This window comes from Notolepis coatsorum, assembly GCF_963971535.1.
Source record: "Notolepis coatsorum genome assembly, chromosome: 13".
Classification (NCBI taxonomy): domain Eukaryota; kingdom Metazoa; phylum Chordata; class Actinopteri; order Aulopiformes; family Paralepididae; genus Notolepis; species Notolepis coatsorum.
Window position 1 is genome coordinate 89,907,967 of NC_140177.1, and position 15,586 is coordinate 89,923,552.

Here is a 15,586-nt window from a genome sequence, read left to right on the forward strand (position 1 = left end):
AAGGCCGCAGCACAGATGTCCTCCACCGAGGCCCCCCCTAACAGGGCAGCAGAGGCCACCACTCCACGAGGATCAAAGTCCCGCGCTCCTGACGTACCCGCCCCAACAGCTGATCTATCAGGTGTATGGGGGGGAATGCGTACAGAATCCCCGGCGGCCACGGAATCGGTCCCAGACCTGTCTGACTATGTCTGGACTTAGTCCCCACTCGTCAGGGTGAGGACCGCCCAGCGACATCACATCTGCACCCACATTCTCCCTGCCGGGGATGTGGAGAGCCCTCAGGCTGCGCAGATTGAGAAACACCCATAGCCAGAGCTCGACCACCGCCCGGTGCAGACGGGGGGAGCGTACTCCACCCTGTCTGTCGATATATGACGCTGACGTCGTGTTGTCCGTCCTGATCAAAACATGCTTGCCCACCACAAGACCTGAGGACTGCCTTCAATTCCAACACATTGAATGTAGTGCAGACCGGGCAGCATGGTCTTGCCAGCTGCCCCCTACTGCGTTGGCCCGACACATCCCCCCCCGTCGGTGAAGACCGTGACATGTGACAGCTTGCTGCCCATGGGGACCCCGCTGGTGAGGGCCCCAGGCCCTCCCCAGAGGGCAAGGTGTCCCAGTACTGACATGGGAACCTTCAGCCGCTTCCACTTGCCTTTCACCGGGTCTATTTCCATACAGGAAAACCACCTCTGTATCCTCCTCATGAAGAGGAGGCCAAGAGGGACCACAGAGTGAGCAGATGCCATCATACCGAGCAGGCGCATCACGGACAGCGCCGTAACCGTCCTAGGACGGAACCTCCCGAGCGCGCCGAGAACACCCACTCGCCGCCGCTCTGAGAGGGATGCCCATATAGACCTTGAGCTTAGAATACGCCCAAGTACTCCACCCGTTGACTGGGAAGAGGAGTACTCTACTTCCAGTCTACAGCAAAACCCAGGCTGGTGAGGAATTCCACCACCTGCCTGGTATGAGACCTGGCGATCTTCTCTGACCAGCCGAGGACCAGAACGTAGTCCAGGGTAGAATTAAATTCGTATCCCCCGACGACGCGGAGACCCCAGCGCGGTCTCCACACACTTGGTGAAGATGCGACGAGCCAGAGAGTAGCCGAACGGCAGCCTCTGGTGTACCCGTACGCTAAGCCCTGCAAAGGAAGCGTAGGTATGTCCTAGGAGGGAAGATCAAGATGCGAACACGCATCCTACAGGTCTATGGAGGTGAACCAGTCCCCCACCTGACAGCGCTTAACAGGCGGGTGACGGTCAACATTCTGAACCTTCCATGGGACAGGTCCAGTATGGGTCTGACCCCCCCCCCCCCCCCCCCCCCGATTTCTTGGGCATCAGAGCATATCGGGAGGAAACGCCGCTCATCGCGTCCTCCCATGACACCACGACGACGGCCTGCTTCGCGGCCAGAGAAGGAATCTCCTCGGCCAGGGCTGTCACTGCCGCGGACTCTGATAATAGAGTCTGTACCAAACTCAAAAACGGAGGGCAGGGGTATGTAAACTGTAACACAAGCGCCGCCCTCAGCGTTCTCACACCGACATATGGCTACCACTGCAGCCATATGTGGTAAAATTCCAAAGCGCCCCCACCGCCAACTGCCGCTGGTCCGCTAGGAACAGGCAGGCGATATAGGAGTCTGAAAGCCAGAACTACGAGACTGACAAACAGTTTCTACCCACAGGCCATCAGACTGTTGAATGCCTAGCCCCCCCCCCACACACACACACACCTTCTCGGCAGACACTGACCTGATTACTGCTGTGAACACACTGTCACAACCTTCCCCCCCGAACTATGAATCACTAAAGACACTTTTAACTGCTGCTGTGACCCACTGTCACCTCCATTCACATGTAAATACTGATCGGAACGTGCAATGTAACTCACTGTGCCTTGTATATATATTTTTATCTATTTTACCTTATTTTCTAGCACTGGCTTGTATTTAAATATGTTTAAGTTAAGTATTGTGTGATTTTGTGTGAAGGGTGGACTAGCAAAGTAAGATTTTCATTGTATGGCAAACTGTCTGTTTAACTGTGCATATGACAATAAACAATCTTTAATCTTGAATCTTGAATCTTGAATCTTGAATCTTGAATCTTGAATCGTAGATAGGTGGCCCGGTCCCTCCCGCTGTGCGTTGTCAACCCTGGTCTTGCCAACCGCGCGAGCAGGGTGTCTTGTGGAGCCGGGATATCGCACCCTGACTCTACCAACGAGGCAATCGCACCCAAGGGGGGGACCCCGACAGAAGGTGCGGTCTGATACGTGGGGAGCGGCCATCACCCTTGGTGACATAAGCTCCCCTGCTGAGCATCTTCCCGGCATGGACTGCTGAGGATAGCCTGTTCTGCAGCTGGACATGCAAGGCGTGTGGTCCCCACACTGCCCGATAGGGTGGGTCCCTACACACCGTAGCCCTGTAGTGATATTACTACCACCCAAACCATGCGTGCCTGACTGACCACCGCCGGTCTTCCGGTCGGGGGAGGCACTAACGTAATACCCGGCCTGGCGAGGGCGGGGCTGGGGGAACTCACGCTGCGACCTCCTGGGCCTCGAGTTCCCCCGCTGACAACTTTTTTCGTCGACAGACACAACACCAGGCTCACCAAACACAGACGCAGAACGTGTGGTGTGGGAGCCGCTTGACAGCACAGCATTCTCACAGGCAGACCCAGGCCTAGCTAGCAACTGGGTGTCAGCCCCTGTCCCCATGAGAAGCGAAACGTGGGGCAGCTTGCGTTTCACTGAAAGCATGCGGCCCGCAGCCAAAGGGAACAAATCAGAGCCCTGTGTCCCGTAGCGTAGCGGGGGGGAGTAACCGGAGAGCGTGCTAGACACAGCTAGACGGCGACGTTTTTTTATGGTGTGCTCATCTAATGTAGCCGATCCCTCAGGCCGCCGAGGCTGTCGGCCTTGTGATCACCTGTTTTCTTTGTGCCCAGGGTATCTCAGGCGGGGGAAACATGGCCGCGGGCCGTGCTCTCACCTCTGGCTGCGCGGTGTGGGGCGGTGTGGGGCCCAGGTCAAATACCGCCCGCGCCCCTGCGGACAGACCAAAAAGTCCCTCTGCGGAGAGGGGAGCCCTGAGGAGGGGAAGTCTTCTCTCCTCCTCAAGGGGAGACTGCTCGAACCAAAGATGCCTGTGAACAAGTGTTGACAGCATCCTAGCCCTCCCTGCGGTTATAGCTTGCGGCTAGGTCAAAAGCTGAATAACCTCAAAACCTTGCGCGATGGTTTTGACGTAAGGCCCCACCAGCCGACACCATTTTTGACAGAAAAAACAGCCAATTGAGCAATGTTGCCAGTCGCTGCAAAATTCTGTACCGCGGCGGAATAGGCTTCATCAGCCCACCAGCCACCTGCCGGGCCGACTCGCCTCATGGCCCACCGTTCCACCATGTCAGGGCAAAGGACTGATGCCACCTGCTTCACTAAGCACGGAACACCAGTGGTGGCTGCAGACCAAAGTCTACTACTAGTGAAGCACTGCCTCACTAGTAGGCATGCAACAACCTCCACTGCGGTGTGCACCCATGAAGGGATAAAATTAATGAATGAATGAAAACTCTAATAACATATTGCAGAATGGGCTAGCCCAATACACACAATTGTTAAGGGGATGCAGACCAGAGAAAACGTTAGTCCTGTCCACATCAGGGACCCCCATTTTCAATTCATAGATTCACAAAAAGCACACCTGCCCTGAGCCTCAGCCCATCCACCCATGTAAATGGTAAACAAGCCCCCGTTAAACCCCCAACATTAGACACCGATTGACCGTCAGCATGAATGGTTAAGAGGAGGGAAGACAGTAAAGACAGCCCTCGGTGGGGAACATGGGAACGGCGCCCCAACATTGTAGCATTAGCATTAGCTGTGCGAAATGAGGAAGGTGGAGCGTGACCATTTCCGGCGTCATATAGGGAGACGCATGGGAGTGGCTTGGTCACGTGCAAGTGGGTGCATTTGTTTGTTTCGCGTGCACGCTAGGTGCGTGGATATAAGAGGATATCTCATTGGCAGAGCGAGACGCGATAGCCAAGTATGATATATAACAATAAGAAAATTCACAAAACCAAATTAAAAGATGTTTTAGGAAAGATATTTATCCTATAACTCTATATATCCAGTCCATCCATTGTGCTGCTGTAATCCCAGGGGCTGATATGAAAAGCACAGACAAGTGTGGATGCAACTTCCTCCACCTGACCATCCTACAGCCCAGAGGACTGAAGAACCTGCCTGAAGAGCTCCTACAGGTGCCTTCATATGATGGATGGATGGATGGTCGGTTGGTTAGTTGGTTGGTTAGTTAGTTGGTTAGTTGGTTAGTTATTAGTTAGTTAGTTAGTTGGTTAGTTGGTTAGTTAGTTGGTTAGTTGGTTAGTTAGTTGGATGGGTGGGTGGGTGGTCGATTGGTTGCTTAGTTAGTTGGGTGGATAGATGGTTGGTTAGTTAGTTGGATGGATGGTAAATTGGTTGGTTAGTTAGTTGGATGGATAGATGGATGTATGAATGAATGAATGAGCCTGTCTCTTGTGATTCTAGACTAGAGAATTGTTGTGAAGGGCCAGATTAAACTGAGAATCTACCTTTATTGTTTGATATACTTTGTATATTATTTATATATATACACGGAATATCCCTTTACCTGCGTTCAAACCAGAGTAATATTCGCTCTCCTATTGGACAGCGCCCCCAAGCGCCAGCGCGCAGGCCCCCAACGGCAGGTTCAAAGACAAGTTCAGGCATGTCAGAACATGCCCGGAGTCAGCGTATTGATACCAGACAAAGACTGCGGTTTGGGACTAGATATTCACTTAAGTATAAATAGAGCGCAAGGTGCGCACAGCAGTAGTTCAGTTCAGCCTCGTTCAGTACCTTACCCACCTTCACCACGAGTCAACGTGCAGTGAAGTGAGCAACCTTGCGTCTAACAGAGCATTGAGAACCACGTGCGAATAGAATAGTAAAAGTGTCAGAGTTTAATGAAGTAACGTCGAGTTCGACCTAATCTAATGTGAAGTAAATAGTCGTTCATTTATTGTATATCGTGCGGCCACAGTTTGTTCGTTCGTGTGTAGCATTACCCAGCGGTTCGTCGTGTCTTTAGCTAGTGTACTTAGCCAGGGTGTGTGGCCTAAATACGTCACCCACACCCGAGGAGTCCTAGGCGGAGAACCGTTGGACATGTACACAGGAGAACGGCGTCGGCGATTGCAGAACCATTACTGGTTGGATTATATTGATTTGGAACGTGGTACCCGGAGAAGAGCATCGTTGATTTCCACTGTCGTTTGGGATTCAACCTCGTGAGGATTACAACTCGGGCCGGCCTCGTGGACGGAGGCTGGCTAGCTGTCATCAATGCTATCTAGCATTTGGATTACAATTATTACTTTGCTGCTGATCAAGGGAGTTTACAAGGACCGACTCCTGTACCTGGAGTCTCTTTATTCCTCATTGAATCAGACGGAGTACCCGAACATTCCTCTACCCTCCAGGCCTTACACCCCCGGAGGGAACCCATTGTCTCCAGGCGGTACCAGTGTTGCCCTATCTAGTTGCTACTATACGACAGGTGGTGTCAACTTAGACCCATCGTAGGATTCCTGCTATTCTTAGTGACTCATGCTATTGACTGACTTTACGTATATTCTTCGCCATACAAGCGCGACCCTAATTCTCATTCTGTAACCTAATGTTGCCTAATAATAATAAATTACCCTCAAATACTATTTCTTTGTCAATGCCGTGTTCTTGTGGGTGTTCACCATCTATATTTGATGTACTGTCTGGCCAGTAATTAAAGTACATAACTAGCAGTGGTTTAATCTATAACAATCTTTAATACAGTCAGGGTTTTGTAACCCCTCAGTTACAAGAATGATACATATGATATAATATCTCCATACTTCGTTTGTTGAGAGTTGATACCTCATAAAAATACCTGCATGGTGTAAATATATTACATTCAATAGGCTATAATACAAAGAGTTTATTATTAAAACTGTATTTTATACATACATGTTATATAAATAACATGATCCTGAAAGATGTTGATGCCCCCTAGTGTCAAGACCATGACAGTTGCTCTTGCTTTCACTCTCTCTCTCTCTCTCTCTCTCTCTCTCTCTCTCTCTCTCTCTCTCTCTCTCTCTCTCTCTCTCTCTCTCTCTCTCTCTCTCTCTCTCTCTCTCTCTCTCTCTCTCTCTCTCTCTCTCTCTCTCTCTCTCTCTCTCTCTCTCTCTCTCTCTCTCTCTCTCTCTCTCTCTCTCTCTCTCTCTCTTCTCTCTCTCTCTCTCTCTCTCTCTCTCTCTCTCTCTCTCTCTCTCTCTCTCTCTCTCTCTCTCTCTCTCTCTCTCTCTCTCTCTCTCTCTCTCAGTTGAGTAGTGTTAAGGAGCTTCTCCATGCAGAGGATAATGACGGCTGCATCCCCCTCCACTACGCCTGTAGACTGGGGGTTCCAGACTCAGTCAACAAGATATTGGGACTGAATGTCTCGCTGGACCACAAATGCAAAAAGAAGAAGTCTGCTCTGCACTTCGCTACTGAGTGAGTAAAGTAGTGAGTGAGTAACGTGTTGCACATGATCTCACACCTAACCCTAACCCAAATCAGCAAAGTGTTCAGAATCAGAAAGGTCTTTATTGCCAAGTAGTTTTCACATACAAGGAATTAGCTTTGGTCGTTTTCGGTGCGACATTAGGGGACAGACCTTAACAAACAGATAATACAATAAAGAGGTGGAGTAAAATAAAATGAAATATGAACTAAGTTAAGCACAATAGAATAAATAAATAAATAAATAAATAAATAAATAAATAAATAAATAAATAAATAAATAAATAAATAAATAAATAAATAAATAAATAAATAAATAAATAAATAAATAAATAAATAAATAAATAAATAAATAAATAAATAAATAAAGAGGTCGAATAAAACACATTCACTTATTTCAACAGTAGGTCCTCCAATGATCCCCACTGTTATTTTTCACTATTAATACAAGGATTCAGTGTCCTCCGTTGCCATAATTGGAGGACATATTCAAACTCATGAACTGTATGCAAACCTGTGGCTCTGTAGGTTGGCTGGTTGGTCCACAATAGTGCCCCCCCCCCTCTAGCAGCCAGTTTCTGCCCTAGCAGGCTGACATTTTGACAGGGAGGTCACGTGTTTGTGTGAGGGTGTGTGTGTGTGTGTATGTCCCTTTCATGTGTGGCTACACCTTTTGATAAATAAAGGCCGGTCTCAATTAGACGCCGGGGCTACATTCATTATTTATCTGGTTGCCGTTGACACTGCAAGCAAGGCAGTTTATTTTATGTTATTTACTTGCATTCAAATGTCAGTCACATTGCTGATTGACATGGCAGGACAGATAAAAAATAACAACCTGAAATTCAAGACAGTAAAAGGGCCAGGCTGCATGGTGGGGGGGGGGGGGGGGGGGGGCTTATTACAAGCTAAAGTAAACTACAGCGGATAGGGGAGCCTGCGTGTCTGTGGTGCGTGTGTAACAGCATTGTATTCTCTGTCTGACTCTGTGGGGGGGGGGCTGCCTGGGCGCTGTCTGTGGTGCTGAACTGGACAGCGAGAGGCAACTGAAAACAAAGTCTAATTGCTCTTCACTAGCGCTGTCTCTCAGAGCTAAATCAATTGAATGATTCATAATTGGTGTGTTATTCGATAGCCTAGTTTTTATACAAATAATATTCATACTGGTTTAAATAAACTGTTTGATAGTATTTCCCATCTTTGCTAAGCAAGCGTTTTGTGTGATAGGAATTAAAGGCCTGTCACAAATAAACACCTGTCCCAAATATAATATAGGCCGGTTGAGTTCAGTGATTGAAGCAAATAAAAGCCTGGGCTATCAATCGAAGTTTAGCAGTACAGTGGTTTTTTTCTTTTGTGTTCTATGTGAGCCACATAGAACCCCTTGTATGTGCAGTAAACACTTAAATTGCAAATAAACCTGATTCTGAAGTCAAGAGAAAATTGATTCTTGATTTCTTGACCAATATTTTAATTTCCTGTATACACTATCACAGATGATTCAGATTATAGTCGGGCCAGGGTCAGGGTGAAAGACTGTTACGACCCTGGCTCAGAGGGAATCAACATAAGGGGACACAGACACCAACGGTCTATGTTTAAACCAAAAGACTATACTTATTATGATATCTAGCGCAAACTAAAGATCAATGTGGTGGAAGGGAGGGAGACACTGTTCCAACAGTGTCTTCCAGCAGCAGTGTGTGTGCATGTGTGGATGGGGGAGGGCCTTTGAGCCCTGCCAGGCAGGTGTCCAATTAGCAGCAATCAGCTGCAACACAGGACACAAGATTAACCAAAAGCATGGTACATAACAAAGACGCATACCAAGCACCTGATGAAGAGCCATTATAGGCTAGAAAGTGAGTGAGTGAGTGAGTGAGTGAGTGAGTGAGTGAGTGAGTGAGTGAGTGAGTGAGTGAGTGAGTGAGTGAATTAGTGACAGTGCTGGTCTATGAGGTACATCAATAAGCATTTCTGTAAATGTGCCAGTTTAGCCAACCTGGCCATTTGTCTTTACTGTAGTCCCTGGGCAGAAACAGTAAAAGCAATGAAATGCACATATACAGGGAACACATTGAAGGTGTCAGTGTGTGTAACCAATCACCTTTGGGACTCAGGCTCAGCTTCTTCCCCCAGGCCATCAGAACATTGAACACTGATCTCTCCACACACAAGCACACGTGAACACACACACACACACACACACACACACACACACACACACACACACACACACACACACACACACACACACACACACACACACACACACACACACACACACACACACACACACACACACACACACACACACCACACATCCTGCACTCTCTCACACACAAACACACCACAGGTCACTTTAATCACATGAGAAGAGGTCACTTTAAAGGACAGAAAAAAGGTAAAAAAAAAAAAGAAAAAAACATAACTGGATGTTTTTGTATAGTTAGGATAGCATAGTGACATAGGGAAGAACTGTATATTGTATAGAAGTGTACATAGGACTCATTGCCTTTTGTATTTTATGTAGTATTTTTATCATGTCTATTTTATTCATATTCTATTTTATTCTTTTATTCTATTATTATTATTATTTGTATTTTTTTGCACAATCGAAGCGGGCATGGCCACCTTCATTTCACTACATGTCTTGTGTATTGTATGTGACGAATAAACAACTTGAATCTTGAATCTTGAATCCAACAGGTACGGCAGGATCAACACGTGCGTGAGGCTGCTGGACAGCATGGCCGACACCAGACTGCTGAACGAGGGGGACGAGGGGGGGATGACCCCACTGCACCTGGCCTCCCGGGGCGGACATGTTCAGGTGGTGGAGCTGCTGCTCCGGAAAGGGGCTCTCCTTCACAGGTACAGGAACCCCACTGTGGAGAGTAGAATAGAATAGAGAAGAATGGATTGGAATAGAATAGGATGAAATAGGAGAATATTAAATCAAATCAAATAAATGTATAGAATGGAATAGAATCTGTGATTGAAATTCATCAGGCCATTTCCCCTCTAGATGACATTCAAACTATGAATGAGAGGATAGTTTGGATCAAGCAAGGCATGAAAGGTTTCCATCCCTAAATAGAATTGTAGATTTTACACATTGATTCGTTTATATGTTCTGTAATTCAGTTGTAGATTTGTTTATATCTAATAGGACCCTATTAGGAATAATATCGATTTTCTTTGCCGATATTAGTTGTAAATCAGTATTAACAACAACTAGGCATAGAACAGGCCAGGTGTTGTTTAGCTTTCAATATTCCAGTTCAGTGTGAGACCCACCCTGGAAACCAGGCTCATTGAAACATATCGCTTCTCTTGTGTCATGTGCTGAGGCCACCAGCAAGGAACACAGTGAACCCTTATATTAGTCAGGGGTGTAAAGTACTTGAGAAATTGTATTTCGTTACAATACTTAAGTACTGTTTTGGGGGATTTGTACTTTACTCAAGTATTATTAGGTTTGTATACTTGTACTTTACTCAATCACATTTCAGAGAAAAAAAACGTACTTTTTACTCCTTACATTTAAAATGCAGACCAACAAAGTACAAAGTACAAATCTCGCAGGTCCAACAATTTTAATTAGTATATTTGTTTCTCTGGCCGAACTAAGGTTAACGTTATTAATCCTGCGGCCACACTTTATTTAAAAACAGCGAATCAAATCCCCACAATGGAAAATGAACCCGCCCATACCCATGCTGATTGGTCCTTGTGGAAGATCTTTGATTAAACACCTGCTATCAGAAGAATAGAAAGTTGTTTACTTTTAGTTTTTAGTACTTAAGTACACATAAGAGTAGAAACCTTTTTTACTTTTACTCAAGTGTGTTTTTAGCCAGTTACTCTGACTTTTACTTGAGTACGATTTTGAGACGGTACCCATACTTTCACTTAAGTATAATTTCTGGGTACTTTTTACACCCCTGCCCTTAGTCCAAGAAAGCAGGCTGAAGATGGTATGGTCAGGGCAGCCGAAATCCGCCCAATTTTCCACCGTTGAGTAAAAACACACTTCTTCAATCAATATCTGAAAAATAAAATAAATACTAACCTTTGTACTATAATTTTCTATTATGCACTCTGCTACTAAGGAATCTACCTTGCATTACTACTACTATGTGATTAACCTTAAGCTGCCAGAGTTGTACCCTTCCTGTTGACCTGTTAAGTGGCTTTGGATAAAAGCGTCAGCTAAATGACTAAAGGAAATGAATGAATGGACCGATTCTTCCAGCGACTATAAGGGCTGGAGCGTTCTGCACCACGCCGCCTCAGAGGGTTACACCAAGACCATGACCACCCTGCTGACCTCCAACCTCAGGCTAATGGACAAGACCGACGAGGACGGGGTCTGCAAACATTTTTCTATAGCTTGGAAGTTTTTATTGACTTATTTATAAAAAAAAAAATGTAAAAAGGGGTATTTATGGTTAGGGTTAGATTCGATTTGCTGAGCATGCAGACTCAACCACTAAATAATGTGCTTACTCCATGTTATTGTATGTTGTGGAGTCTCTCTCAGAAATCTTACGTGATGTAAAGTAGAATAATGTGATGCTGTCCAACAGCGACCTCTATAGGCAAAAGAGCCCCACTTGCACTTTGTTCTATTTCTCACAGTAAATTATATTGCTCAGTGAGTATCATAGAAATTCACATTATAATAAGTTATTATAAATATATATACAGTATACTATACAGTAACTTATTATAGTGTGAATTTCTCCAGATAAGACCTCTCTTGGCAGATGGCAATGCCTCAACTCCAGCCCACACCACGCTATTCTGCCTAGAGGTAACTCTTAGAGATTATTTCTTGAAACATGTCTGTCTCCAGAACACCGCTCTGCATCTGTGTGCCAGAGAGGGTCACACCGCAGCTGTGCTGTTGCTGCTGGGTCAAAGGGGCGCGCTCCTCCTCAACAAGATGGACGCCTCCTTCTTGCATGAGGCTATACTCAATGGGAGGAAGGAGACTGCCGATGCCGTAATAAAGAGTGAAAGGTCAGATAATTTGTAATTCTTTTTGGCGGGGGGTAAAAACTAAATAGTTAAAAAAACGGAAAGGTTGAAGAGAAATCACTGCACACTTATCACCGATTAGGGGGGGGGTGGTGTGGTACAAGGGACTAAATAATTCACCTTGGACAATTGTGTGGCTCAAAGAGTCAAGATTAATTGATTGATTGACTCCATCATTCATTGTATTAAGCCTGATTGATTCAGATGTTTCTATACGCAATTGATTAGACTTTTTTTCACCAATATTTATTCAAAGTCAAATTCATTAATATGAAGTTACTCTAACTAGTTTACTAGCTAATCATTTGTTGTTGTTCTGTTTTCTTAAAACCCTGTTCCTCAATCTCTCTCTTTCTCTCTCTCTCTCTGTATGTTGCAGATGCTTTGAGGCTCTGCTTGCCTTCAAATGGAACTCACTCAGGACCTGTGCGGTCACTGAAATGATCAAAGTGTTACCAGAATCATTCAAGGTTAGTTTCACAGCATCATGGGGAGCAGGATTAGTTTACAGCAGAGTAACCAATCCTGAATGTAATAGGCCTCCTTATAAGCAATGTTTATTTTTTGGTCTTACTGGCTGAACACCATGCATAGTCCAATTCTTAGGACCAATGTCCAGGACATTATGATTACAAGTCCAAAGACTTTGGAGGAACCCTCCGATTCTATAGAAATGTTGATTACTATGTGCACAGTATATCCTGTACGCGTGTAGCTTATTGCCAGCGGAAGAGTGCAAGAATGCTTCCGCATTCGTCACCGCACGCCAGTACGGTAATGCGCCTTTCCTTTCGCCCCGCTCAGACAAATGCATGTAGTACATTGCAACACAACGCAGCATTTCTGCGTACATTGCAACGAATCACTTGGAGTTTGAAAGTGATATCAGAAGAAACTACTCAACCTCGGCTGTCTTTAACTAGCAGGACGCTAGTGGGCTAGTCGCTAAAATATATATCGTTTTATATATAATTGTACCAACACAGATATTAGGCAGTACACACATTGTCCTGCAATACATGTACAGTGAATGCACAGCTACATTCGCCATATATTTCTATCGCTGCTGCGGTCTACAGTGAAATGCAATATTATTATTATTATTGTAAAGATTATCATTACAATCGCAGCCTGGAGAGGCAATGTTACAAGTGTACGAGGGTTGTGTGCAAAGAGCACAGCTTCTCAATTTGCACAACGTGCACAAAATAATAATTGTAATGATCTTTACAATAATAATAATATTGCATTTCACTGTAGACCGCAGCAGCGATAGAAATATATGGCGAATGTAGCTGTGCATTCACTGTACATGTATTGCAGGACAATGTGTGTACTGCCTAATATCTGTGTTGGTACAATTATATATAAAACGATATATATATTTGAGCGACTAGCCCACTAGCGAGGCAACCTCCTGCACCATCGCAGCAGCGCCGAGCGTGGTGATACAAGCGGGCTGCTCTGAGGAAAGGAGCCCCTTCACGCTAGTGGGCTAGTCGCTCAAATATATATTGTTTTATATATAATTGTACCAACACAGATATTAGGCAGTACACACATTGTCCTGCAATACATGTACAGTGAATGCACAGCTACATTCGCCATATATTTCTATCGCTGCTGCGGTCTACAGTGAAAGGCAATATTATTATTATTGTAAAGATCATTACAATTATTATTTTGTGCACGTTGTGCAAATTGAGAGGCTGTGCTCTTTGCACACAACCCTGGTACGCTTGTAACATTGCCTCTCCAGGCTGCGATTGTAATGATAATCTTTACAATAATAATAATAATATTGCATTTCACTGTAGACCGCAGCAGCGATAGAAATATATGGTGAATGTAGCTGTGCATTCACTGTACATGTATTGCAGGACAATGTGTGTACTGCCTAATATCTGTGTTGGTACAATTATATATAAAACGATATATATTTTAGCGACTAGCCCACTAGCGTCCTGCTAGTTAAAGACAGCCGAGGTTGAGTAGTTTCTTCTGATATCACTTTCAAACTCCAAGTGATTCGTTGCAATGTGCGCGGAAATGCTGCGTTGTGTTGCAATGTACTACATGCATTTGTCTGAGCGGGGCGAAAGGAAAGGCGCATTACCGTACTGGCGTGCGGTGACGAATGCGGAAGCATTATCTTGCACTCTTCCGCTGGCAATAAGCTACACGCATCCTGTACAGCAAATATATTCCCACCCCTGCAAATACACTGTGTATATTCACTATTACTGTGTTCCGTACCACAGGGACATGTTTGATTTATGTTCCCCTGCCCCACTGCATTTGCAAATGCACTTGAAAGACAAAAACTGATTCTGATGTAGATGTTTTAATGATATCATAACCAGGGTAACCAAATGGCAACATAATTCCAGCGATCTGTCACTGTTGTGCTGCTGCTCTCAAATCAAATAAAATCAAATGTATTTGTAAGGCCCGACAACACAAGTTAATGTCCCCATGGGCCAGACACGTCTTCTTTAAACAAGTCAAGAAGAAACATCACAATAAATCAAGAACAAAGCAAAAACGCCATGAAGTCCAAAATGTTTTAAATAAATTAATGCAATGACCCCACGCGAAGGTAATGAAAACCTCACTAAAACCTATAGCAATAGGAAACAATGCACCACATGCAATGTGGAGGAGAGAAACCTTTGAAGGGCCGTTCAAGGGGGGATCTCCCTTGATATCTGTAAACCTGACTGATGAGAAGCGTATCTCTATTAGATGGGTGTTCATTCTGTCTTTTCTTGTAGACGCTGCTGGACACCTGTACTAAAGAGTCAGAGGAGGACGTCAACGGCCCCAACTATTGTGTAAGACTGACAGACAGATAGACACAGACACACACACACACAGACACAGACACAGACACAGACACAGACACAGACACAGACACAGACACAGACACAGACACAGACACAGACACAGACACACACACACACACACACACACACACACACACACACACACACACACACACACACACACACACACACACACACACACACACACACACACACACAGACACACACACACACACACACACACACACACACACACACACACACACACACACACACAGACACAGACACAGACACAGACACAGACACACACACAGACACACACACACACACACACACACACACACACACACACACAGACACAGACACAGACACAGACACAGACACAGACACAGACACAGACACACACACACACACAGACACAGACACAGACACACACACACACACACACACACACACACACACACACACACACACACACACACACACACACACACACACACACACACACACACACACACACACACACACACACACACACACACACAGACACACACACACACACACACACACACACACACACACACACACACACACACCACAGACACACACACACACACACACACACACACACACACACACACACACACACACACACACACACACACACACACACACACACACACACACACACACACACACACACACACACACACACACACACACATACTAACTCTCCCATTAAAAAGCTTAGATGTAAAATGTACTGTTTTTTTTTTTTTTTTTTTAAACAGATTGAGTATAACTTCCAGTGGCTTGAAGCACCATTGCAATATAAGAAGTTGGCAGGAGAGGCAGGAGAAAACGTCAAGCCTCTTTCCGCTATGAATGTAAGTACTGTATCTATTCTGATCTGATAGCGTATTGAAATTAAGTGTCCTTCAGAAAACTCATGTCTTCCTTCCTTCCTTCCTTCCTTCCTTCCTTCCTTCCTTCCTTCCTTCCTTCCTTCCGTCCTTCCTTCCTTCCTTCCTTCCTTCCTTCCTTCCTTCCTTCCTTCCTTCCTTCCTTCCTTCCTTCCTTCCTTCCTTCCTTCCTTCCTTCCTTCCTTCCTTCCTTCCT

At 45.3% G+C, this 15,586-nt stretch overlaps 1 protein-coding gene across 1 annotated transcript in view; it reads left to right on the top strand.

Annotated features, from left to right (window-relative positions):
• The window catches only part of trpa1a (transient receptor potential cation channel, subfamily A, member 1a), a gene marked incomplete at both ends in the record, with an annotated part of 132,351 nt that overhangs the window by 41,890 nt on the left and 74,875 nt on the right, over positions 1-15,586 (top strand). Inside the window, 7 exons of the mRNA XM_084327736.1 lie at positions 4,191-4,291; positions 6,418-6,587; positions 9,306-9,470; positions 10,855-10,969; positions 11,458-11,624; positions 12,022-12,112; positions 14,417-14,476. Coding sequence (XP_084183862.1) covers positions 4,191-4,291; positions 6,418-6,587; positions 9,306-9,470; positions 10,855-10,969; positions 11,458-11,624; positions 12,022-12,112; positions 14,417-14,476 — 869 coding nt within the window. The remainder of the gene's footprint in view (positions 1-4,190; positions 4,292-6,417; positions 6,588-9,305; positions 9,471-10,854; positions 10,970-11,457; positions 11,625-12,021; positions 12,113-14,416; positions 14,477-15,586) is intronic.